Source organism: Rhamphochromis longiceps, linkage group LG4, assembly GCF_057381845.1.
Source record: "Rhamphochromis longiceps isolate RC_006_pf linkage group LG4, R_longiceps_female_GT1.1, whole genome shotgun sequence".
In the NCBI taxonomy this organism is placed as follows: Eukaryota; Metazoa; Chordata; class Actinopteri; order Cichliformes; family Cichlidae; genus Rhamphochromis; species Rhamphochromis longiceps.
The window spans coordinates 37,238,985-37,264,728 of NC_140560.1; the positions used below are offsets into that span (position 1 = coordinate 37,238,985).

The window sequence follows — 25,744 nt, forward strand, 5'->3', positions numbered from 1 at the left end:
TTAAACACTTATTCTGGGTCTGTAACTAACTGGGTTAACGAACCAAAGCAGGGACAATAAACCAGACTACTAATCCAAACTAACCCAAATTTAAACTCAACTAAACCAACTTAATAATATAACTGTAACCAAAGTAAACTCAATTAAACCCACATAAAGTTAAACCAATAAATCAAAGTTAATTATTATTAATCTAAATCTAATTCATCTGTATTTGAACCAATCTAGTTTAAACTAAAAAAACCACAATAAACGAAACAATCTGAATTTAAATGCTGTTAATGTGCTGAGATCAAAGCTCTCAGTGAGTAAACAGGTTTGTTTGTTTGTTTGTTTGTCTTCAGACTCTATGACGGTTCGGAGAGGAAAGAAGCTCAGCATCTCCATCCAGGAACACATGGCCATAGACGTTTGCCCCGGCCCCATCAGACCCATCCGCCAGATCTCCGCCTACTTCCCCCGCCTGTCCCCCACCTCCCCCACCCCCGTCTCCCCCAACCCCGCCGTGTCCCCGCCGCCGTCCCTCAGCCCCGGCTCGGTGGCCTCGGGAATGGGCGGGTCTCACCTCCTGTCTCCTCTGTTGGCCCAGGGCAGGCCCGGCGGGGGCGGGTCCCTATCCCTGACCAGCAGCGTGGACACGTCGGTGGAGATCAACAGCTCCGACAGCGACGACTGCAGTGAGCCTCGCTGTCGGCATGTGTCTGTGTGCGTGTGTCACCCTGCATCTGTACACATCTGTTTAACGTCACCCTGAGGCTGCTTCCTGCACGGCGCTCCGTCTCAAGTCTGTTTTCATACATTTCATGAGGCTCAAAAATATCGTGACTCGCCACTGTCACGGTCCCAGTGATGCTTTTGAGGTTTGGATTTGTTTTTGCTTCTCGGTTATCCACCGTTAGGCCTGTAACACAGCACAGAGGACCATCACAGCTGTCAGTCTACAGTTACCCTTCATTCATTTATATTTTGCAGGAAAATGGCTTCAAAATTGTATTCAAACATGCAAACACAACACTATAGAGAACAAAAGCCTGCAATGAGTTTGAAAGTGAATGCGTGTTGTGAGCAGCTTCATCCTCCAGCTCAGGCTCTGTCGGCTCGGTGAGGATCTCCAGATGTATCTCCAGGCTTCCTGGAGGACATCCAAAGCTCTTTTTGTATGTTTCTGCCTTTGCGCTGCTCCCTGTCAGGATGATCCCACTCATTGTTGCCCCTGTTGTTATTTTAATGAACACCAAAGCAGCTGAAACTCACGAACAACCCCTCTGCTACATACCTGACCAGATCAACACCCCTGCGTGGATGCACAGTAGTGCAGATAAAGCAGGGCTGAGAAACCTCTGCGTGACATCACAGCATGTTTTGGTTCTGTCAGATGGACTGAAATATTTTCTCCACGTCTCTTAAATCTCTTAATTCTCTCTCTGAAGAACAAATCTGGGGCTGAATTATTTCTCGTCTTTTTTAGTGAATCATGTTGTTTACTGGAGGCTGAAAGCCGGCTTAGGCTGGAACGAAAACAAATATTTTCATTGTGAATTTCCTTCAGACAACAGTGCTCAAGTCTCCTTTGGCTAACGTGCCGTAATCACCTTTTATGGAGATGTCGATGTGGGTTTGGGATGAAAGGTCACAGAGTCTGCAGAAGCACCACGAAGGTCGCTCGGAGTAACTGAGGGACCTAAAAACGCTGCAGCAGCTCCAGTCTGATCGTTTCATGGATTTAACCAGCAGCAACCCTAACAGCCGTTCCTCCGCCGCTGCACCGTGGATGCATAATTCATGTGTTTGCAGCTCACACATACGTAACCAACACATTGACGCGTACGCCTCTCGTGCTGAAGCTCAGCCAGACTGCAGATGCTGAGCGTTTTTGGGGAGGCAGGTAAATGACGCGGCCGAAACACGTCAACTTCAGAGAGGGCTGAAATGTGACGGCACCGGCTCGTCTGGAGGAGCAGAAGGAGCGCAAGTGCGCCGATCCTCTCCTTCAGAGCTGCTGACATGTTTTCAAGCTCCGCTGTGATTCAGAAAGCAAAGACTAATTAGAGGTTTTTACCATTTTTATCCCCTCATTAACATATATTTGTTTTGCAGTCACCACTTGATGATTTTTTTGTGCTTTTTAATAACGAGGCGTCAGATTCATCAGAGCGGGGAAAGCCTGAGGGAGGAGCAGAGCGCCAAAGTTTGACAGGCCGTCTCCTCGAACAGAAACTCCAGGCTTTGATCAAACATAAAAGGAACTCTGGCTAACAAAGAACGCCTTCACAGGGGCGCTCCTTTGTGCACGCATGATCCCTGCAGCCTCGGGCTTCGCTGCTGCAGAGCAATGATTCCTGCGCAGGACGGTCACAGGGCGTTTTGAGGTTTTGCTGACATGTTCCAGCCGTCGCTGCCTCGGGCTGCTGTAAGTCAATGTAGGTGGGTGGAAGCAGGAGTCTTTTTTATTTTTACTCAGTGTTCAGGACTGCAGTGGATTAAGCAGAGAGAGGACGACTATAGGATGGACTCAGAAAAGTGCATCCAACATCCGACGTCTGATGTTTTACTTACAGAAAAAAAGGCCAAAAGACTCGAAATACAGAAACTGAAGTCTGCTTCTGCCTCGAGATACTAAAAGACACACAGACTTAAAATACAGCATCATTACTAGGCTGCCTTTGTGGGACAGTTAGTTATCTTACACGATACAGAGTCGGGGCCACGAGATGCAAAGCTACCTGGATGTGACAGCGATCATGTCTTTGGGATGCAGAGTGAGCTATCAGATACAAACAGGACCTTATGAGATATAAAGTCATCATTAGCTGTTCTGTAAATGTGTCTCATAGTGTTGAGATGCTGAGTTTTACTCTTATACAGGACAGACGCTGAGACTAAATCAACAGGCTTCCATGTCTGTGTCTCACGCTGGATGGCAGTTGGTTTTCCCGCCTTTTTCTGTACCAACTGTGTGCAGTTAGCTGAGCTAATCCGGTCGTTCAGTCTGACGTCACTAGCCGTGTCTGGGCCTAAACTCCGCTGCAGGTCCATATATCAAACGATCACTATGGCATTACTGAGAGTTGAAAAACTGTCTAAAGTCTTTCATCTTTAATAAAATGATCAGCGTTCTGCTCTACCAGGTGTAACAATTGAGTTTAACATCCAGGCATCCGTGAAAACGGAATTTATGACATTTAACGGAGTTAGAAGTTAGCAGGATGTTAGCTCGCTAGCTTCTATCTAAATACAATATAGCATGTCCTGACTGCGGGGTTTTGGAAACAAATTAAAACGTACACCTCTGCTATCACTTCCAACATTCAATTCAATTCAATTCAATTTTATTTATATAGCGCCAAATCACAACATAAGTCGCCTCAAGGTGCTTCATAGATACAGAGAAAAACCCAACAATCATATGACCCCCTATGAGCAGCACTTTGGCAACAGTGGGAAGGAAAAACTCCCTTTTAACAGGAAGAAACCTCCGGCAGAACCAGGCTCAGGGAGATATTAACAGATATTAACCTCTGTCAACATAAATGAAGACAGAAAACTAAACAGCAGTGACGTTTGTAGGGTTACTGAAGTTGGGCTAGCTGGTATATAATGATGTGCTACGTGACCGCTAGCGACACAGCTATGTTAGCATAATATAAACAAGCTAACTTTTTTTCCACTGGATAAAAGTTAACGTGAGTGTTCTCGGTGGTCAGGAACAAATGTAATCGCATGGCAGGATGCTGTAAAAGGACCAAACTTCAGCCAGGAGAACAACTGAGATAATCCATCCACAATATGAGGTTAGTCATTCATATACTGCTGCATGGGCTGGGCTGTAGTTACATCCTAAGGTTTTAAAAACTGAGCTTAAATAAATGATTAGCGGTAATAAAAGCCGAGGGAGGTCAACAGTGATCACTGACTGTTTTAGGAGCTTTTTGAGATCAAATAGAAGAAAATACATAACATTAAACATGTTAACAACACAAAAGCCATATTAAACGCAGACTACTTTAGGCCCGGAAGTAAGATTCGTCACGTCATCACTGAACAACCGGATAAGTTAGCCACATCATCTTTGTACTGAAGACATAATCCAGCCTCTGAGGGATTTACTTAAGCTCAGATTCAAAGTTAGTTTTCCTCGTGTTTTCCTATTTTTTAAATGTTAAATTTTTTTCTCTATGTGGTCGATCGATTAGCGGCTTCTCCTCGAGAGATAGCGCCCCCGCCAAAAGTTGTGGAACAAACTCATTCTGGGTCCTTCTATGCCGTCTGGTATTCTCGTGATTCTTACATTATTCCTCCTGGATTGTGCCTCAAGATCTTCACATTTCTCATCTAACTTCTTTAACTCTGTAGACAAACGCTCCACAGTGGCCTGGAGAATGGCGATGGTGTCAGAGTGGTTTGAGGCACAGGCCTGCAGTTCAGTCAAAGTGTTATCGTGCTTGGCCACGTCGCTTTTTATGTCCGAAATTGAGGCCTGGATGCTCTGGTTCAAGGATGATACCTCGCCTCTTATGGTGGTAGAAATCTCTAACATGTGAGTGTCCAGTGTGGTGCACAATTTAGGCTTGATTGTATTTATCTCTGAACACAAGCTAGTCATAGCAGTTAGTAGCAGTTTATTCGACGGCTCACATTCATCCTTTTCCAGTGCAGGCGTGGGGTCCCCACCAGCTGAGTCCGAAGAGGCTTCCAGGCCTACATCGATTGCTCTTCTGAAGTTTGGGCTTCACCATTGTTGAAAGGCTCCCAGAAATATATCCACAGTAATCAGCAGGTTATGAATTTGGCGAAAAGATGGGTTTGACGTGCTTTTGAGAGCATTAAAAGATTTTCTTAAAGTCATTTTGACGAGGGACGTCTACACTCGCACATGCCTCACTAGCGCCCCCTATTTCTCATTTTTTAAAATCTTTTTTTGTTTGAATATTTTGCTTCTAGAAGTGTTCGCTATGTTGATCTGCGTATGAGTACTATCTACAAATAAAATATCTGAGATTCTCAATTCATGGGCAGCACAGTGGCCTCACAGCAAGGTCCTGAGTTCAGGCCGGGGTCTTTCTGTGCGGAGTTTGCATGTTTGTGTGGGTTCTGTCCGGGTACTCCGGCGTCCTCCCACAGTGCAAACACATGCAGTTAGTGGCCACAGGTGTGAATGTGAGTGTGAATGGTTGTCTGTGTGTGGCGACCTGTCCGGGGTGTATCCTCTAAGACAGCTGGGATAGGCTCCAGCTCCCCACGACCCTGCAAAAGGATACGAGCGGAAAAGAATGGATGGATTTTCAATTCAACTCAATTTATTTTATTGTCTTTATTGTCCCACAGGGGAAATTAGTTTAGCAGCAAAGGCAACAATAAGAATAAATAAAAGTGATGGTGATGATGAAATGAGCACGGGGCGACTGTGGCTCAGGGGGTTGGGAAGCGCATCTGAAGGTTGCCGGTTTGATTCCCGGGTCGTTGTGTCCTTGGGCAAGACACTTCACCTACCGCCTACTGGTGTTGGCCAGAGGGGCCGATGGCGCGATATGGCAGCCTCGCCTCTGTCAGTCTGCCCCAGGGCAGCTGTGGCTACACCTGTAGCCTTCACCAGTGTGTGAATGAATAGTGGAATTGTAAAGCGCCTTGGGTGCCTTGAAAAGTGCTGTATAAATCCAATCCATTATTATTATAAAAAGCCACACGACAGTTATTTGGATTATTTGCCATTAAGGAGACGAGTCGCAGTCGGGATAAAAGAAACCTGGAGTCTTTTTGGTCGACCTCGCAGGTGAAACTCGAAGGCAACGAGCGAGTCAAACTGAACACGAGCCTTCCTCAGCACGCGTTGTTAACTTATACATGGCCACAGGCCCTGACAGTTTTCTGGCAGTTTATAGCAAAACTCCCAACTGGTTCTTGTTCTTCAGAGTCATGTTACCAAACAGCGAATCGCAGGCTCACACTCTGCACAATCTCAGTATCTTTAATGACAGCGGCTGATGAGCTATAAGAAGACTTCCCAAAATCAATAATCACGTCTTTTGATTTTGACGCCTTTAATGAAACGAAGGACTCATCACAACAACCCACAAAGTCCTGTACAACCTGCCCGTGGCCTGACTCGGTCCTGATCACTGTGTGTTGGGAGTTTACCTGATTACCTGAATTGAAACTGTGTAAAACTAAAACATTTTCATCAGAAGACTGAAATGTACGGAGCCCCTCTGACGACATGGTCCAAAAAATAAATAAATTGTGGCCATGAAATACTATTTCGTGAGCATGAAATGCTAATTTGTGGGCACGAAACACTTGACCGATAACCGTGATCCTTCCCAGGCCCTTGCAGTTGGTTGACAATAAAATCCAGGTCCTACGTACATCTGTAAAGCAACTGGGCTCGCAGTATCCTGTTTAAATGTCTCTCCGTAATAATGGTTCCTTGCATTGCAGGCTTTTCAAAATGCATTTGTAGCTCATCCCCAGCCTAAAATAAAACTTCATCATACTGTCTCTGTCCACGGTGCATAGGTTTAGCCTACTCTCATGCTTATGTCTCTACGCAGCTGTCCAGGAATTGTATCAATATGATGTGCGCAGGTTATCTGTTTCGTTGCCACGTTAGACCTATTTCGTGTCCTCGAAATAGTATTTCGTGGCCACAATTTATTTCTTTTTTCGACCATGTCATCAGAGGGGCTCCATAGAAATGAACTTAATGCCAAAATCACGCCTTTGTGTTTGATTTTCTTTTTCTTTGTGTTACTGTGACTGCCATCTCGTCCTGTGGCCTCTGCAGTCATTTTCATGTCTTTCTGTCATTTGAACATTAAAATGTTCAGTCACAGCGGCCCTGAGCCGCGAGGTTCACTCAGTGAAGAAGAAAAACCAGGACGTGGCAGAGGCCGCTCTCGTTCACCGTGCAGCAGAGTAACGTAGCCGTTCGTCCGCTACACACAGCAGCTCAGAGTTAGCGTATGAGTGCGGTTAGTTATGTAAGCAGTGATGTGTTAGTGTGAATCATACGTGTTATCTGAGCGAGCGTGTGTGCCCTGTTACACGTGCACGGCTGTGAATGTTTGCTCTTCTTTGTAGGAAGACTGTGAGTCACGTGCGCTCTCCTCCGAATTGGATTCCCATCTTCTGATTGCATGACATGCCTGACATGTTTCTCTGTTCTCTTGCATGCTTTCAATTAAATCTAACAGTTTTGATCTCTTGCGCTTGTTGACGCGAGGCTTGTAATCATGTTTTCTTTCATGAATCATGGATGTTGTCTGTTTCCTCCCTCTGCCTGCGATGATTCCCCAGCTGCTCTGGGAACGCTGGAGTTCGAGCTGAGGTACGAGCAGAGCTCCAACAAGCTGCACTGCACCGTGCTGCGGGCCAAGGTGAGGACGCTCTGCAGACACCGACACGCTCTTCTTCTCTGTTTTCATGCAACAGGAAGCATACAGCCCATATGGAGTAAAACCGATCAGCTGATTTACGCTGTGCAGTAACTTCAGTATATTTCATAAACCTTCATATCAGGAATGAAAGACACGTTTAAGGAGGATCCCAGGATTTTAAAGAAAAATCCGCCCTGAGCCCTTCACGTGAAAATCACTTTGTTTAGCTTTTTTAAGACAAGTTATAATCCAATAAGAGTAATAATAATAATAATCATGATATATGAGAAAGTTGCATAAAGCACATTAAACACAGGGAACTATGTTATATAATAATAATTAAAGTCTGCTCTCAGCTGTGGATTTTCACCACTCATCATAAATTAAATCTGCTCTAGTTTCATGAACTGCTACGAATTAGATTCCCTCCACAGAGTGAAGAATAATGAAGGCTGTGCTGTCAAAGATAAATATGAGCTCTAATAGTATTTCTGTGCAAATTCAGATTTATTGAGCTACTTGGACCCGTGGGTCTGCTGCACAGATTGTTATTTGGTCAGTAAATTTCACTCACACACTTTTATTCGTCTGGGTGCTGCTGCTGAGGAGCGAGAGTAATCTCTGATTATGGATCTGAGGAAGCTGCAGGAAAACGATGCGTGCATCCTCAGCTCGTCGTTGACCCAGTAACAGTCCCAGAGCAGGTGTCAGGAGTCAGGAGGAGGTGAGATAAGAGGCGGCCGAGCCTCGGGCTGGAGACCCGTGTTTGGTGTGAAGAGCAGGCGTCGAGCTGGAGTCACCAAAGTGATGCTGATGGGCGTGCCGTGTGCTATATCCAGCAAACAGCCTAAAGTGAGATGAAACATATGACGTTTTCTGCTGTTTTACATCAGGATGCATTTGGTTTCACTGAGGTTTTACCTCAAAGTGTCATTATGAAAAACAACGTGTAATTCGTCCCTTTTAAAACTGTTCCTCAGGTTATCTGACATTTTGTTTGAATATCAGCAGCGATACACATCACTACAAACATCAGACTGACAGACTAAACGTACTACTCCGCTGGCACCAGGTACAAGCGTCGCCCACTTTAACCAAAATACCTCCTCGTAGGTGTTTTGCATAATTGTCCAGCCGTGTCTGACATCGGCTCGCTGAAATCTTTGACCTCTCTTCTTTTTAAAATCCCTTCAGCTGCAAAATGTTTGAAGGTTTTTCTCCTTCACACCACGTGGGATTCATTCCTGGCTTTAAAGCCATCACATCACACCATTTCCTGTTTTTGAGTCGTTCCTCTGAGTTATTTGAGCGCCACAGACAGTCCTGCTTAAAGCCCGGGAGGACAGGCCAGGAAAGGATGCATATTGTTGTGTATTTATGGAGAATCTGGCTCTTCACCAAAGATCACTCCTCCTTATGGTAGACGTGTGACGGCCTGCCTGTACCTGGCACAGGTTACACCGCACCTTGTTTTGGGTTCTCATCCGTCAGGCTTGCTCGGAGAATCATCTCACAGCTCACCATGACTGTTCACAGATGTTACAAAAGATGGCGTCGCCTCTGCGTCTGACTGCGACAGCTGTAATTCTTACTAATGTCAAACAGGAGGCGACTCTGTCAGATGCAAAAAGATTCCTGGTTGTGCAGAAGACACATGACTTCCTCTGTGACCTCAGTAAACACTCTCCTGATGGGTTTATGGGCTCGGTCACAAGTCTGAATAAAACATTGAATGCATTTTGTAAATTATGGTCCTTCTGAGAGTGAGAGAAGAATCATCCAGCTCTGTCTAACGAGCCATCAATCACAATCGCTACGAGCATCTGGTACTCCTGGTTTCGCACATCTTACACCAAGACAGTGATTTCAGACTCTCGGCTTGAGACGTCATGAAGCTGAAAGACATCCCCACCCTCAGCACGAGCCCACAGAGAGGGAGCAAACTTATCTGGGTCCAGCTTGTGGCAGAAGATGGGAAAAATCAGGAATATTTATTAAAACTCTTATTCTCTATTTTATTCTCTTCCTGATAACTACTGCGCTCAGTGTGGCCAAACCACCCCATCCAACAGCTCCACCTTTGATCCATGTATCCAGAGCGGGGTGTTCCTAAAGATCTGACAGCTGCTAATCTACACCACCTTTTTCAGAATGCAGATGGACCAACAGCAGCTCCGTGAGGATGAAGTGGAGTTACTGCAGACGTCCCAGCAGAAACTTTTTGGTGCTGATTTTACTGAAACATCAACAAGCATCAGCTTTACAGGGCTAAAGAACCAAAATCTGCAGTTCCTCTAACGTCCACTAGAGGCTCCAACACTTTATAGCCTGGCTCCATGTTTGCATTATTAGGGGCGTGGCCTCTGTAGCTGACACAGGTGGCTGTAGCTGTCTGCTAGCTTCATCTGACCTGGACCTCCAGTCTGTGTTTGTGCTGTTGGAGCCTTCAAATTATAATAATGACATTATTTGACCCGTAATATGGCAGCTGCGAGGTTATTGTACTAACTGTTCAAGAAGCCTGAGCTCCAGGTGTGCTGAGTGGAATTCTAGTATTTTACTTGCATGTTACTGGGATATAACACTCCACCCTCTATGAAGCTTTATAAAGTGGGATTTGCAAACCACAGTAGGCTGTGGAGTCCAGGAAGTGATGGGTCGGTGTTTGATGCCTTCAGACATCAACAAAAAATGTCTATGAAGTTTTAGGTGTTTATAAAAAAAGTGGATCTAAAGAGTTATTTTCAGGGAGGAAAGAAATGAAAGGTTATTTTTGTCTGTCTCAGAGAATCTCTGAGAGGCGTCTCCCATCATTACAAACACAAATATGATGGAGACGTGTTTGTTTGCTGTCGCCGTGCGCACACTGCTGAGGCTGTTCAGCATTGCTAACCTGCACAAACGCAGCATATATTAAAGAGATTTCTCCTCCCTGCATGTTGGCGTGTGCTGCATGCACCGCTGTCTCAGTGTGCATGCACAGATCCAGAGTGTGGGGAGCTGAACCTGCTCTGACTGCAGCCCGTCGTCTCTTTACAGTCTCCGTTTGTCTCCCTCTTGTTGTTTGTGACACTTAAATTGGACTCTGCTGTGACAGCTTGATCTGAATTATGGCGCAGTCGCTTCACCTCCTGCCTTTACCTTGTTTATCTGTCCAGAGACCGTTTGTTTGAAGCAGGTTTGTTTCGTCCCCTCGGGCTGCTGGCTTTATATTTCACAGTGAGAATAAACTCTTTGTTCTCATTAAATAAACAACTCAAAAGTGTTTGTATTTCACAAAAAGCTTTTCATTAGTCACACCAAAGTTAGCTTCAAAGAACCAGAACCAGATTTCAGCAAATTCAAAAAACGGCATTTTTTCTACTCGGCTCTCTGCCCGTGTTACACATGAGGACACGAGTGCACCTCTCACAAACTGTTTCCCCGACAAATTTCCAAACGTCCCAGTTTTATTTTGGATGCATCCATAATTTCACTTTGCACAGGAACAAAAACCAGGAGAACGATGCTAACGGTCGTCCTTTGTGCTACGAGCTGCAGCGGTTCTCACACACGTCTCCTCACCAGTCCTGAGCATCTCTGAAGCTCCTCCAGGTTTGATGGTGTTTTCACCATCAGTGGGGCTGAAGCCCATCAGTAACCGTCACTTTGGTCTTCTGGAGGTTGTTCTTCACCACAAGACCAACGTGATGACCAAACGCACGTTTCTGGTTGTCGTGCTGGAAGGCAAAGCCATGACCCTGGCATGAGAAAGATAACCGCTGTTTGTTTATCTGAACTCTTTCATTTCTTAGACGAGCTGGAAGTTTCCCTTCTGCCACATGCGTATGTTTGAAGGTTCAGGGGGCACCGTGTGATGCCTGAATCCGAGTGCTTAAATCTAACTGGGGATGTTTAATCGCTTCCTGTAACAAACCAACAAATGAAAAGGAAATGAAAAAGTAAAAGCATCACAAAAACAACAGATTCAGCTTTGTTTAATGTACACGGAGGAAGCTAACTTTAGGTCATAATGAACTACAGTCGAATTCTGAACACTTAATACAAATGAAAAGAATCTGGTCCCATTACTGAATCACACTTCGTGCTCCACAGCTGGTGACAGAAAGTTGTTGGAGCTCAAAGCTGTTCCTGCCATGTATGGTTTGTGTCCTGAAGCTGCAAAGTCTTCAGATTTTAATGAAGCAGAGATCAACACGAGCCGCTTCGAGCACAGAGGCAAAGTCCTCTCCTTCCCTCTTAGATCACCGTGACATTGATGCAGTCGGCGCTGCTCTCGCTCTGCAGTGCAACACTAATAGAAACACATGTGAGAATGAAATTGCTTCATTTCGTGAGGGATGGGAGATAATCTGAGCACCTGCTGTATCCTTTGTTTCCTCTGCTGTTTTCTTAATTTGAGTACCTACTTGAATGTCGGTGATTTCCCTCCTGGCATCGACTCATTTCTGCAGCAGATGAAGGAGCAGTTTCAGATTCGAGCAGGTGGATTAACTCGGCGCTCCCTGCTGTGTGCACACATTTCTTTCTGCAGGGACGAGGGAAAGCTCAGAATTTTTTAACACCTTTAACATCAGCAAATAAAAGACACGCCTGGTAACCGCTGCCAGAAACGTTCAGCAGAATAATCCACCAATTCTAAGGTTAAATATTTGATAGAAACATTAAGAAGCAGCTTTTTGTGCGGGCAGTGAATCCACATTATTCAAACACGATCCAGCTCTGACCCGATGTTGCCGTGGACACGGGACCTCTGGCGGGTGCAGCGAGTCGCTCTTGTAGGTTTATACATGTGAACATTAACACTGTTCGACCGTGGCTCAGGGGGTTGGGAAGCGCATCTGTAACCGGAAGGTCGCCGGTTCGATCCCTGGGCTCTCTGTCCTGGTCGTTGTGTCCTTGGGCAAGACACTTCACCTACCGCCTACTGGTGTTGGCCAGAAGGGCCGATGGCGCGATATGGCAGCCTCGCTTCTGTCAGTCTGCCCCAGAGCAGCTGTGGCTACAACAGTAGCTGCCTCCACCAGTGTGTGAATGTGAGAGTGAATGAATAGTGGTATCGTAAAGCGCTTTGGGTGCCTTGAAAAGCGCTATATAAATCCACTCCATTATTATTGTTATTAGAGGAACTGCAGGTTTTTCAGCTTCAGCTGCTGGAGCCCAAACTCAAAGCTGTAGGAGAGTCAGACACAAACGCCATGCGTCCACGTGAACGACTGTGGCTGAACCAACTAACTGCTCACACCATTCAAATGAAACTGGATGTCTGACACTGATGAACAAAAGTACATGTAATTGAAACTCGAGGTATCATAGCTGTCACTTGTGACACTGGATTGTATTTCAGGTAGATGTGGAAGGTCAGATTCTGTGTGGTGCCTCGGTCTCATTAAAAATGCTGTGGGTGGGGGTGGAGGGGAATATGCACAGAAGGAGAAATCGCTTCGTCTGCCGGCACTGCAAATGTCAAAGCTGTTGAAAGAGATTTAGGAGCAATTTGTCACGATGTCTGCTCCCACTGATGAGGTCAAGAGATTCAAATCAAGTGTTTCATCTGCCCGTGTGGAAAAATCATCTGTCCTGTCGCCTCTTTTAGTTTTTATACTCCTGAGATGTGAACAGCCGGAGAAGATGTGGAGAAAATGTCAGGAATCACAGGTTATAGCGGCTGGATTTATAGTAAAGTGGGAATTCTTGGTTTTGGGTTCCTGTTCTGATTCTGTATTTATTCTAATGATACGTTCCAGGTGACATATTTCACTTCCTCTCTTAACTTTATTATTATGATAGTTTTTATAACCTTTCCTGGGTTAGTCTCACGGTTCATGTAGAGGATAGCTGTACCTGCCGTGACGTTCCTCTCGCCATCTTCGTGATTGTAATCTGGATGCAATGAAACATCAAATAATAATAATGATATGCTCACTTGCTTCTGTTATCTGCAGGGTCTGAAGCCGATGGACTTCAACGGTTTAGCTGACCCGTACGTCAAACTGCACCTGCTGCCCGGAGCCTGTAAGGTGAGAGACCGTTCATAACCACAGAGGGTTGGTGTGACAGAGCGGGACGCTGGGATTGGGCAGGATGGAGGCAGACTGTGTGGACCTCAAAAGCTCCAGTTGAAAGAAGAAGAAAGTCCCACTGAGTCCCACTGAGTGTTCAGGCTGTGCCTCATGTTTCCAGCATGAGCTTGATGAGGAGCACTACAGCACTTCTCAGGAAGGGAAAGAAAAAGAGGAAACACTCAGCTGACCTCCCATCATTCCACAGTGGGTGATGGCAAAAATGACTGATGACTCATTAGTGGCAGTAACTGAAGGATGCTTGTAAGGATGCTCCAGAGTATCCTCAGGTGAAGGAGGTCATCTTAATGTTGTTATGACTGCAGATGCCTCCAGATCACTTCACTCTGTTAGAAACCTTCATGAGAAATGCTTTACTTCCTGTTTTATTTTGAAAGTATTTGTCACCGTGTGTCTCTGGTGTTTTTGCCTCTGTCTTGTTTTCCTCTGACATCTTGCTTCACCACGGCACTAATCTCTGAGATTTCATGCTTTCACTTTCATACTTTGCTACCTGCCGGCTCGTCGCCCTCTTTGTGATCGATACCACAGGGTTATACCAGTGATACCGGTGAAACATGGCGAGGGCAAGATTTGAGTGTACCGACTAATTCAACATCCCAGACTATCAGACACTACTCGTCCTTTAGATCCTGCTGTGTTTGGAGAGATGTGCACACGGAGACATCAGTGCCCTGACGAAACAGCTGAAGGGATAATAACCTTCCTGCAGATGCTACACATACTTCTGCTTATAGGGCTGTTCGATATAACCATATAGAATAGAATAGAATAGAATTCAACTTTATTGTCATTGCACATGCACAGGTACAGGGCAACGAAATGCAGTTTGCATCCATCCAGAAGTGCTTTAGTGATATAGATATATTACAATATATATTAGCAATAATATAGATATGTGAGTATATTACAGAAATGGGTCTATTATGGTATGTTATAATGTACACGGTATGAAGTATGTTGTGAATATTCTATAACTATAAGTATGTACAGGCTGTAGTGAGTACAAGCTATGTACAGGCTATGAACAGGATATAAATATGAAAAACTATACAGAATATGAAATAAATAACTTTACAGAATCTGAGATATACAGCTATACAGAAATGGGAACTATGCAAGTTGTAAACAGTTGTAGGATTAAAGATTATCGAATGTACAGAATGATTATTTACACAGAGCTATACAGTAGTGCAGTTAAGATAAGTGAGGGTGTAGATAGTTTCTACAGAGGCTATATAAAGTGCTAGTGGTTGTGAGTGGTGGTTCAGTCCATGTTATTATTGTGTTTGAGGGTACAGTTGTCCATTGTGGGTGTGTGTATGTTCAGTCCATGAGTTTAACGTGGGTCAGATGTCAGGAGGCAGAGTTCAGGAGTCTGACAGCTGTGGGGAAGAAGCTGTTCCGGTACCTGGTGGTCTTAGTCCGGAGGCTCCTGTAGCGCCTCCCAGAGGGCAGGAGGGTGAAGAGTCCATGTGATGGGTGACTGGGGTCTTTGATGATTTTCCCAGCCCTTTTCAGACACCGCTTCCTGTAGATGTCTTTTATGGCAGGAAGTGGTGCTATATATCTGATGACGATATAAAAACGTCTTTCGTTGCATTTCACGCTATCGTTTGTTTTGTGGTGTCTCAAAATAAACTGTTTACATTAATATTTGTTCATGGTTCTGATGTCACTGTAGTGGCTATATTAATAAAGTTCTCTCTTCCTCTTATATTTAATATAACCACACTACAGACGGACAAGCGCCTGTTTTTATGCGTTGTCGTTAGCAACAACGACGATAACAGCATCGCGTGTCCGCTTGTTTATGTTCCACATAAACCTTTCACAATAAAGCTCAAGATCCTGTTGAGACTTTTCAAAATAAACTGAATCATGTGAAAGAGCAGATTATTTACGGATGAGAAGTAAAAAAGAGCCGCCAGGTGCTAAAAAATAGACCTTAGACTCAAACATTAGAACAGCTTTTCCCCGCAGCACGCCGTGTAATAAATACAAAGAAAACGGCGGCCGTTACAACTCATGTCTAAAAATGTATCGTTTCATGCATCGGTTAAAACACTCGACTCCAGCTACACGACGCGCAGCAGGAAACACGTCAAGCAAGTCGAGCTGCCCGAGATTCACAGAATTTACAGAAAATGTTACATGTTTGTGATTTATATGGTTATCGGACGATAGATGTCTGATATCGGGATATGAGGTTTTGGTCATATCGCGCAGCCCTATCTGCTTATCTAGAACAAAGTTGCTGTTGACGTTCGACTTTGTGTTAGGGGAAGCCACACAGAGGTGCTGTAACGTAAGTAAAGATGATGACTCTGTTACAACAGTTCATCCCACACGAACATCAGCGTGAATTAAAGATTTTGTTTGGAACAGTTTCACAGTAAAGCCAAACTGGACCCTTTGAAGGACACGACAGCCTTCATCATGAAAGACGGGCTTGAGTCTAAACCACTGTGGGCAGGTTAGAAACTCCTAAAAAGAATCTTATGTGTTATAAATTGTTTTCTTTCATGTCACTAGTTTGACCAAAGTGCAAACTGTTTGCTCGGCGCTTGTTTCGTTTTCATTGCTGGATAAAGGAACAAGTGAAATTCTCTCCAGCGTGAGGATGAAGTAGCATCAGCAGAAAATGAACAGTCGACGGACGTGTTTCTACACATGAAAACGGGAACTTTGTGGGCGGAGCAAACACCTACAGAGAAGTGCGCAGCACAGCTAGTGTAACTGAACAAATAAGAGGACGAAGCATCGCCCTCTGACCTCTGTGTCACTTCCTGCTGCTTAAAATGGCCCATATGGAAAAGAAATAGTAAAAACTTATATGTGATTACTCATGAAAGTGGCCACTTTCTCATTACTTTCATACATTGTTTTAGTAAGTATCCAAAACATACAAGTTTCATTTATATAATTTTTAAGGGATCTTATATCTGTTTTCACTCTTGTATGCTTTTCATACAAGTTTCACACAAGACAGATACAAACTTTATAAGATTTATCTTTTCCATATGGGGGATGTTGTTTATTTCTCTCACACCAGATTTGGTCGAGTTGAGTTTTTGTTTTTTTTAGCAGCTTGGGTAACATCGGTGTCACTGACTCATTGTTATTTTCTCTCTGCATTTTGATGAGCCGGAGGTAAAGGTGCCACTCTGCTCGTACAGCCACAGACCGACCAGATTTATTTTTCTGCTTTTTCTTATTTCCTCTCAAATATTTGCCGTTACAACGGCGTTCACATAAAACACGGTCAGGTTCTAATAATGAAGTCAGTGTTCAGCGCATCAGTACAGTATTCACAGCGCTTCACTTCAAGCTTCAAACTCAGACATGCAGACATGCACCACTGTAGGCCCGACTGGTGGCGTGCTGTAGACGCGGTCAGAGCGGCCGTCGGGTCACACCGAGTGCGTTCTGACAAAGTGGGACGTTTTTGAACTTCCTGTGTAACAAATAACACCAAACATGTTGTTTTTGGATAAAATTCATCCTCAGCGTGAAGAAAAGTCGACCTCGTGGTCTGATTGGTCAAATCTGATTATTCAGGTTCAAAAAGTCGAGCTTAGTTATTAATAACTATTCATTTACCATTATGAACAGTTAGACTATAGAAACTGTTGGGGACACTCAGCGCTGTTGTGTCAAAGACAGGAAGTTACAGGAAGTTAGGAGGCTGGAATCACGTGACTGTTACCTTTTAATATCCATGCTTCAGAAAATCAAACTGACATCAGTTTGACAAAGTTGATCATGTTCAAAAAAGTGTCACAAGGTTTTGTTTCCCACGGAGGTTATTTTGTGTGAGAGCGCTTCACTTTGAGCAGTCAACGATGCAAAACTGCTCTAAGAATAAAAATATGCAGCTGGAAATGAGAAGAACATGATACAGTCAGCTGAAATATGTAAAGAGTGATTTTATTCTGGTTTCGTGGCCTCTGTGTTTACGTAAAGCCGCCTGTGAGCGCCTGAAATGTAGCGTCCACGGTTCAGTGGTGGTGCTGGCAGCACATTTTTGGCTTCGGCTCATTTCAGGATTTTCAGAAGCCGTTTCAAAGCCATGAAACGAAATCCTCCTCCTGACACGAGCAATGTGTAAAAATACTGAGGACGGATTGACTTTTATCCTGATGCTAGTTAAGTCTCTCGGCGGGTTTCCGGCACCTTCGCTGAAGTGATGCTTTGATTTTTGCTTTATTAATTGTGCAATCTTTGTGAACTTGAGTTTATTGCTGTGAGGAGACAGCAATGACTGTCTGGGTCCCCAAATAACATTAAAGTTTATCTCCATCTTGGCTCTGGTGTGAAAAAGAAAATCTTCTCTCTGACCTGTTTTTCCTTTCGTCCTGTTGTTGATGGGATCTTATTTTTATTTGACTTTTGTCTTGAAGCGACGCAGCCACGAATTCAGTCTTTAATGAGATTCATACCTGAGCTTAAAAAGGTTTAAACACATTTTCTGCACTGTTTGAACTTCTGTGCAGAGCTGCTGAAATGAAATGTCAAACTGTGTTAGTAATTACTAATATCTCTGTGTGTGTGTGTCCTTCAGGCCAATAAGCTGAAAACGAGGACGATCCGTAACTCCCTGAATCCAGTGTGGAATGAAACGCTCACTTATGTCGGCATCACAGAGGAAGACATGCACAGGAAGACGCTCAGGTCTGTGTTTATATCTGCGTGTGTGACAAACACACACTGGGGATAATTCATCACATCTCATTTCAGAGCAATTATGCTCACAGCCATTAATCAGCTGCTCTTACATCCTGACATTCACATATGAAGCTCAGTTGTCACATTTCATTAGTTTAGCTGTCGGAGCAAAAAGCTGCACCAAGATGAAATTAAATGTTGTCTTTGCTGCTTTTCGTAGCTATCAAACACTTTTTGTTGCCAATATTGTATCAAGATCCTTCCCCGACTCTCTGGCTGCCTCTAACAGTCTGATTGGACTGAATCAGTCCTTCACAGAGTCAGAGACAACAGCAAAGAGCGCACAGCGAGCTGCTGTGAATAAAGCAGTTTGTCAGAGTTATCAGATAAACAGCTGCAGCCAAAAAAGGCTTGTTGTAGTGAATGAAGCCATCGTAAAAAACTACAGTAAACATCAGAAAGACTTTTGGGTTTAAATGACAAATGAGCCTCAGCCATCTTTATTCTGGCTGATGATGGCTAACACTAAGCTAACATGGACAAATAGCAAGTTGCTCTACAAAACCACAAGCTGTGATTTGGTAAATAAGTTTTACCCCTGATGAAGGTAAAAACATGCCCCAGATTTTTAGTGGTGCATGTTGAAATAATTTACACTGCAAACAAAAACCCAGAAATTAACTCTCAGTGTCCATAATCTGATGTCGGTGTGAGGGTCCAGCTGTGTGCCAGCAGAGGTTGGACCCAAACGCAGCACTGCAGAGACAAGACATGAACTTGTGCTAAAGACCGAACACTGAGACGAATAATGGACGGGACATGACAACAAGACTGACAAACAGGAAACACTGCCGACAACACACAAGCAAAACAGTAAGGGGACGAAACCAGAGCCACTATGGAAAACTGAACTAGGAGTCACTCTGGAAACACCAGAAAGCACTGGATCAGCGACCCAGGACAGCGTGTGCCTAACATTATTCATAAAATCACAGAGTGAAAACCAGTGTTGGGACTAACGTGTTATTAAGTAACGCTTTACAGTAACTACGTTATCATTGTGGTAACTAGTTATTATGCCAAAATCAGGAACGCGTTACTCGTTACTGGGATTTAGATAGGGTCGTTACTCGTTACTTCGTGTGGTGGCTATCGCGGAGCTTCCACAGATTCAGTAACATTAGCAAGTGGTGGAGGCAGCAGGAAAAGAGACCTGAGGCGGCCGCCGGTCCGAGTGTGAACTGAACTTCAGGTAAGAAGTTATGACCTGCAGTCTCTCTGGGTCAGATATGAACCAAGTTTAGGTGGAGTTTATTTTCGTTATTCTGACTTTTTCTGTACTGCGTGCTAGCTAGCATGACGGAGTTTCTATACAGCTGGGTGGTGCTATGAAGTTAATGTTGTTGAACTTTATTTTGTTCATAAGTTATTAGAGTTGCCAACCGTCCCGTCTGGTATTCAGAGGAAATATTACGGTTTCTTATTGAGGTGAAAAGGAACAGTTTGTCCCGTAATTCAGCTACAATGGAAAAGGCACAAAGCTGGAGTTATTCTGTGTTTACGCTGCACAGCTGCCTCTTCTTCTCTCATTCTCCCCCCTCCCTCTCCTGTTTCTACTTCAATCATGAAACTGATCAATGATCAGCTGATCGGCTCTCTTGTTTGTTTATCGCCCACTTTGCGCCAGAAAGAGGAAACCAGCGGATGTCGCGCTAAACAACAGCAGCAGGTTTAAGCTTGATCAGCTGTTGTTAGACTTTATTTAATATTAATTTCTAGTATCAGCTGATGTTTGCTGGAGCCACAGCTGTAAAGCTGCTGGTCATGATGTCGGTTTGGATATGTGGTGAGAGGGAAACATGAAGATGAAACCAGGAGATGTCCTTACTGGATCATCAGAGCTGTGATGGAGAAACAGGTTTACCTTTTAGGTGACATGAATGAGTTGAAGGGAAGTTATGAACTGTTTCTGAGAGACAAATAACACCAGTGTTGTATGTTCACCAGTATGATAATGATGAAGCAGTAATCTCAGTTAACGTGGTTTTATTAACCAGCACAGCAGCAGAGAACTTACATGCTTGGATTCAATAACGGAATGGCGCCTATACCACTCAAAACATACACACACCTACACGGAGGTACGGCAAGCGGATTAGGACAAAATACCAAACTAACAGCAGGTTATCTACATCCCCCTTCTTTAGTACATCCCCAACCGGACATAAAGTTTAATGCATACTGAATAATAATAATCACAGCATAAAAGGTGACGTACGCTGACCCTTAGGAACATTTAAATTTGCAACCAGATGGAAGAAATAAACATGACAAGAATATCATTTTGCTGTATAAAGTTAAATATGATTACTACTGAAAATCACCTCAAACAGAATTTAACTTGAAGCATTGACATCAGTTACTGATGGCTCAAACATCAAACCTGAAAATGTTCTGTGTTTTAACTAGTACCCAATTAATCCCTATATCTTGGATTTGGTTTGCACACACGACCAAAGCGTGTCCTGTAAACACCATCACTCTTGGAAGGTCTTGGAGAATGCAAAACATCAGAAGAGCTCTCAACATGAGTGCTGTCTTTAAACTGTTCTACATCATTGTTTTCACCCACAACCTGCAGTCCATCATAATGATGATGATCAGTGTCTTTCTGAACAGTAACAGGCTCAGACACAGGCAATATGTGTCTGCGATTTCTCCTGTAAGTGTTTCCCTCTGACTGTACCAGGTAGGATCTAGGTTCTTTACAAAGTTCCTTTACCACACCTGTGCGGTCATAACCCTGTGGGGTCTGTAACCTCACTACTTGTCCTTCGTTGAGAGGTGGAAGTGGTCGGCTGGATCTGTCATAACAGACCTTCTGAGTCAGTCTCTTGTTGAGTAGTTGGGCTTTCACTCTCTCAGATTCAAGGTGTTGTGGTTCGAGCAGTTTGGTTGTGATTGGGAGCGTAGTTCGAGTCTGTCTGGATAGAAGTCGTTCTGCAGAGGAACCCAGGTTCACATCACGTGGAACATTCCTGAGGTTCAGCAGGTTGAGAAATACATCAGTGCCATCTCTGTGTGATTTCTCCATCAGCTGTTTAGCACTGCGCACTGCTCTCTCAGCAAGCCCATTGGATTGAGGATACTCTGGACTGCTGGTGACATGTTGAAAGTCCCACTGTGAAGCGAAGTCTTTGAAACGCTGGCTTGTAAACTGCCTGCCATTGTCTGAGATCAGAGTGTGTGGAGCACCATGAACTGAGAAGTGTCTTTTCAGCTTTTTGATGACTGTCGCTGATGTCAAATCCTTTAGCAGGTCAATCTCAAACCAGCCTGAGTATGAGTCGACTACTACTAAATAGTGCTGACAGTGCCACTCAAAGATATCTGTAGCCACAGTTGACCAAGGAAGCTCTGGAACTTCACGCAGATGAAGGGGCTCTTTTTGTTGATGAGGTTTAGTGCTGTTACACACCGAGCAGGAAGTAACTGTTTGTTCAATATCTCTTGACATGAACGGCCAGAAGACGATCCCCCGTGCTCTCCGCTTGGTAGCTTCTACGCCGGGATGTCCTCTGTGCATGATGGTGATGTAGTCTCCTTGCAGTGATTTTGGGATCACAGCTTTGGAACCTTTAAGAATGATGCCATCATCCACAATCAGCTCATCCCTGAAAGGAAAATATGGATGAACTGCTGTGGGAAGGTTGTGGAGTCGTTGTGGCCAACCATGTTTGATGAACGAGCTGAGCGCTTGCAGTGTCTCATCCTCAGCTGTGTCCTTTAAGTTCCTCCAGGCGTGAAGAAGAGATGCAGCTCACCGTCATGACATCAAAGTTGTCCTCTTCTTCAGGCTGCTGGAAAGTGGAGCTGTTGGGAGCACGAGACAGTGTGTCAGCCAGATACATGTGTTTTCCACATTTATATGTGAGGGTGATGTTGTATTTTTGGAGCCTTAACAACATCCTCTGTAATCTGGCTGGTGCAGCGTGAATAGGTTTCTTTAGTATGGTGACCAGTGGCTGATGGTCTGTTTCTACGACCACAGGCTTGCCATATATGTAGTCATGAAACTTTGTACATGCGAAAACAACAGCCAGCAGCTCCTTTTCTATCTGAGCATATCTGGTTTCAGTGTCTGTCAGAGTACGTGAAGCATATGCCACAGGTCGCCCTTCCTGTAAGCAAGCTGCACCAAGACCATACTGTGATGCATCGCACGTTAGTGTCACAGGTTTGCTGACATCATAATATGACAGAACAGGTGGATTAGACATGTGCTCTTTAAGTGCTTTGAATGCAGTCTGATGCTGTGTGTCCCACATCCACTCGCTGTCCTTGTGTGTGAGCTGTCGCAGAGGAGCTGACAGATGGCTGAAGTTTGGAATGAATTTTCCAAGATAATTGACCATCCCCAGGAACCTCTGCAGGGCTTGGACATCTGTTGGAACTGGCATCTCTCTGATTGCGGCTGTTTTGGAAGGGTCTGCTTTAAGCCCCTCGCTTGTGAAAATGTGTCCGACATAACTGACCTGATTCAGCCGGAATTTGCACTTTAATGGGTTTAGTCGCAGGTTTACTTCTCTGGCACGATCAAGGACTTTTCTCAGGTTGTCGTCATGTTCTTTCATGGTTCTTCCGCCGATGAGTATATCATCAACAATGATGGCACATGGATACCCAGCGAATATCTGCTCCATGGCTCTCTGAAACACCTCGCTGGCAGCGTTAAGACCAAAAGGCATTCTGAGGAACCTGTAACGACCAAAGCAAGTGCTGAAGGTGGTTAGCATGGATGATTTTTGATCCAATGACACCTGCCAAAAAGAGTTCTTAGCATCCAAAACAGAGAACACAGTAGCGTTTGACATTATTGCAGCCACTTCTTCTACTGTGCGCATGGGATGGTGTGGTCTTTTCAGAGCAGTGTTTAAATCTCGAGGATTTATGCATATCCTGATTTCATCTTTGCCTTTCTTGTTGGTGGCTACCATGGAAGACACCCAGTCCGTCGGCTCTGAGACGGGAGTAATGACGCCTAATTTCTCCATCCTGACCAGCTCTGCCTTGACCCTGTCTTTCATGGCCAAAGGGATGCGATGTGCTGGGTGAACAACTGGTTTCACATCTGGGTTCAGTGTCATGCGATAGGTGACTGGCAACCTCCCAAGCTCATCAGAAAATAAGTCGCTGTATTCTGTGATAAGCTGTTGTGACAGGTCATCTGCAGACATGCTCAATTGGTGGACGTCATTGCTGAATGATACAAGTCCCATTTCTCTGCATGCACATAGTCCAAGTATTGGCTGAACATCTTCATTAATAACAAAGAATGATAGCACATGTGGCTGCCCATGCAGAAAACACTGCAGCTTAATTACACCTGAGGTTTGAATCTTGCTGCCTCCAAATGCTACTAGGTTAACGGACTTGGGGTGTGCTTTCATTTGTTTATCTGCTCTTATAATGTTAACCGTTTTCTTGGGAAGCACATTACATTTAGCACCTGTGTCCACCTTCATTTCAACAGGAATCCCATTAATCTGCACGGTGACAAAAACTTCCTCTTTGTGTTCCACATGCACATCAGTCGCATGGATTGCATATTGCAGATTTACACCATCAACGTAGAATGTGTCGTCTCCGCTGTCATCAGCTTGGTCTGGTTCCACATGATGAACTGACTTTCTGTGTCTTGCTACGTTTTGGGTAGGCTGAACAGCTCTGCACCGTTTCTTAAAGTGATTCCACTTTTTGCATGCATGACACTGCTGCCCAAAAGCTGGACATTTGCTCTTTTTTGCAGCATGAGCACCCCCACAGTTAGTACAGTTAGTGACATGCTGTGTTTCAGACCTGTCTCCTTGTATTTTCTTTTTATCTCCTCTGTGCTTTCTCGTAAATGTGGGCTGGAGCACATCAACATTTGATGCAGATTGTTGAGGAAAAGCAAGTGTTTTATTATGCTCTTCAGTCATTTCATGAATCTGGCAGACAGATATGGCTTTTGCTAGCGTTAAATCACTATCACGCAGTAGCACTTTCCTTAAATTGTCATTGTTGATGCCACAAACTAGTCTGTCTCTTATTAGTTCTTCACTCAGATCACCAAATCTGCAGCTTTTTGCTTTAATCCGTAAATCACTTACATAGGATTCAACAGTCTCGCCAGTCCTCTGATTCCGCGTGTTGAACTTGTGTCTTTCCATCGTGACATTGGTTTGAGGGCTGCACGTTTCTCTGAATTTCCTTTTGAGGCACTCAGGATCCTCCTTCGATTCTGCAGGAATGAGGACTCGTCCTCCATCGCCGGGCTCTCTCACTTCTGGCGCGTAAACAAAAGACCGCTCCCGTTCTATAGCTTCGGGACCTGCTAAGTTGAGCAATATGTAGGCTTGTGTGCGCGCTGGCTTGTCAGAGTGTGCCGCCGCTATAAAAATGTCATACTCTTGCTCAAAAATGCGCCAATTTTCAGCAACATTACCATCGAAAACAAGCGGGTCGGGCCTCCTGAATCCTTCCGCCATGTTGTCTGCAGTCCGGATACAAAAAAACGCACCCACAAAATAGACTTGAGACGGGGAAAAAAAAAAAACACCGTCAACTACGAAGTACGTGTTCCGTCGCTTCTGACACCATGTTGTATGTTCACCAGTATGATAATGATGAAGCAGTAATCTCAGTTAACGTGGTTTTATTAACCAGCACAGCAGCAGAGAACTTACATGCTTGGATTCAATAACGGAATGGCGCCTATACCACTCAAAACATACACACCTACACGGAGGTACGGCAAGCGGATTAGGACAAAATACCAAACTAACAGCAGGTTATCTACAACCAGGATCCTTTTTTATGTAGCTGACAGCTGGTAACTGTGCAGGGGCGGGTCTAGCAAAGTGTTGCCAGGGGGCCATGTAGGGCATTAACAGGGAGAGGGGGGCACAAAGAAATACTTTTCTTTCTTATTCTCATTTAAAATGTCTGGCTGTTATTAAATAATTATCTGAATCTTACAACAAACGATTGATAGATTGATGCATATATACCACCAGAACAGTGTACATCACTGTCACAACAGTGTTTATTTTCATTCAAAGGCTTTATGATTTTTCCTATAATGGTGGCCGGTCTCTAGTCAAAATGTCCGGGCCAATTTTCTGTCCCAGTCCAGCCCTGTATGCAGCTCATCTGCAGTCTGCTGTTACCTACATCTTCCTATTCAGAAGGCAGAATTTCAGAGTTCTGAGTACAATCGAAAGCACCACGACTGCAGTTTTTGTGTTGGATGTAAAAGGCGCACATGACGCTGTGACGTAGGCTAGAATCATGGCAGCAGTCAATGACGGTCCAGGCGTGGGGTTTCTCTCGTGGAAATATGCACATTATCTTTTCCTTTCTGTTGGTAGGTGGCACAGTGCACTGTGGCAAGTAAGCAAGCTAGAAGACTGGCAAAGTTATGGAAGCAACACATTAACAAGAGAAGTCTGAGTAAAACCAAAGTTACTTTCCCTAGTAACTAGTTACTTTGAAAGTAACGAGTAACTTGAAGTAACTGAGTTACTTTTGAGAGAAGTAACTAGTAATGTAACTAAGTTACTATTTTAAAGTAACTTA

The 25,744-nt window shown here is 44.3% G+C and overlaps 1 protein-coding gene across 1 annotated transcript in view; it reads left to right on the top strand.

Moving 5' to 3' along the window:
* Positions 1–349: 349 nt before the first annotated feature.
* Positions 350–25,744, top strand: part of doc2a (double C2-like domains, alpha) — a 55,750-nt gene continuing 30,355 nt past the window's right edge. The window contains exons 1-4 of the mRNA XM_085404879.1: positions 350–677; positions 7,294–7,373; positions 13,319–13,393; positions 18,021–18,130. Coding sequence (XP_085261005.1) covers positions 350–677; positions 7,294–7,373; positions 13,319–13,393; positions 18,021–18,130 — 593 coding nt within the window. The remainder of the gene's footprint in view (positions 678–7,293; positions 7,374–13,318; positions 13,394–18,020; positions 18,131–25,744) is intronic.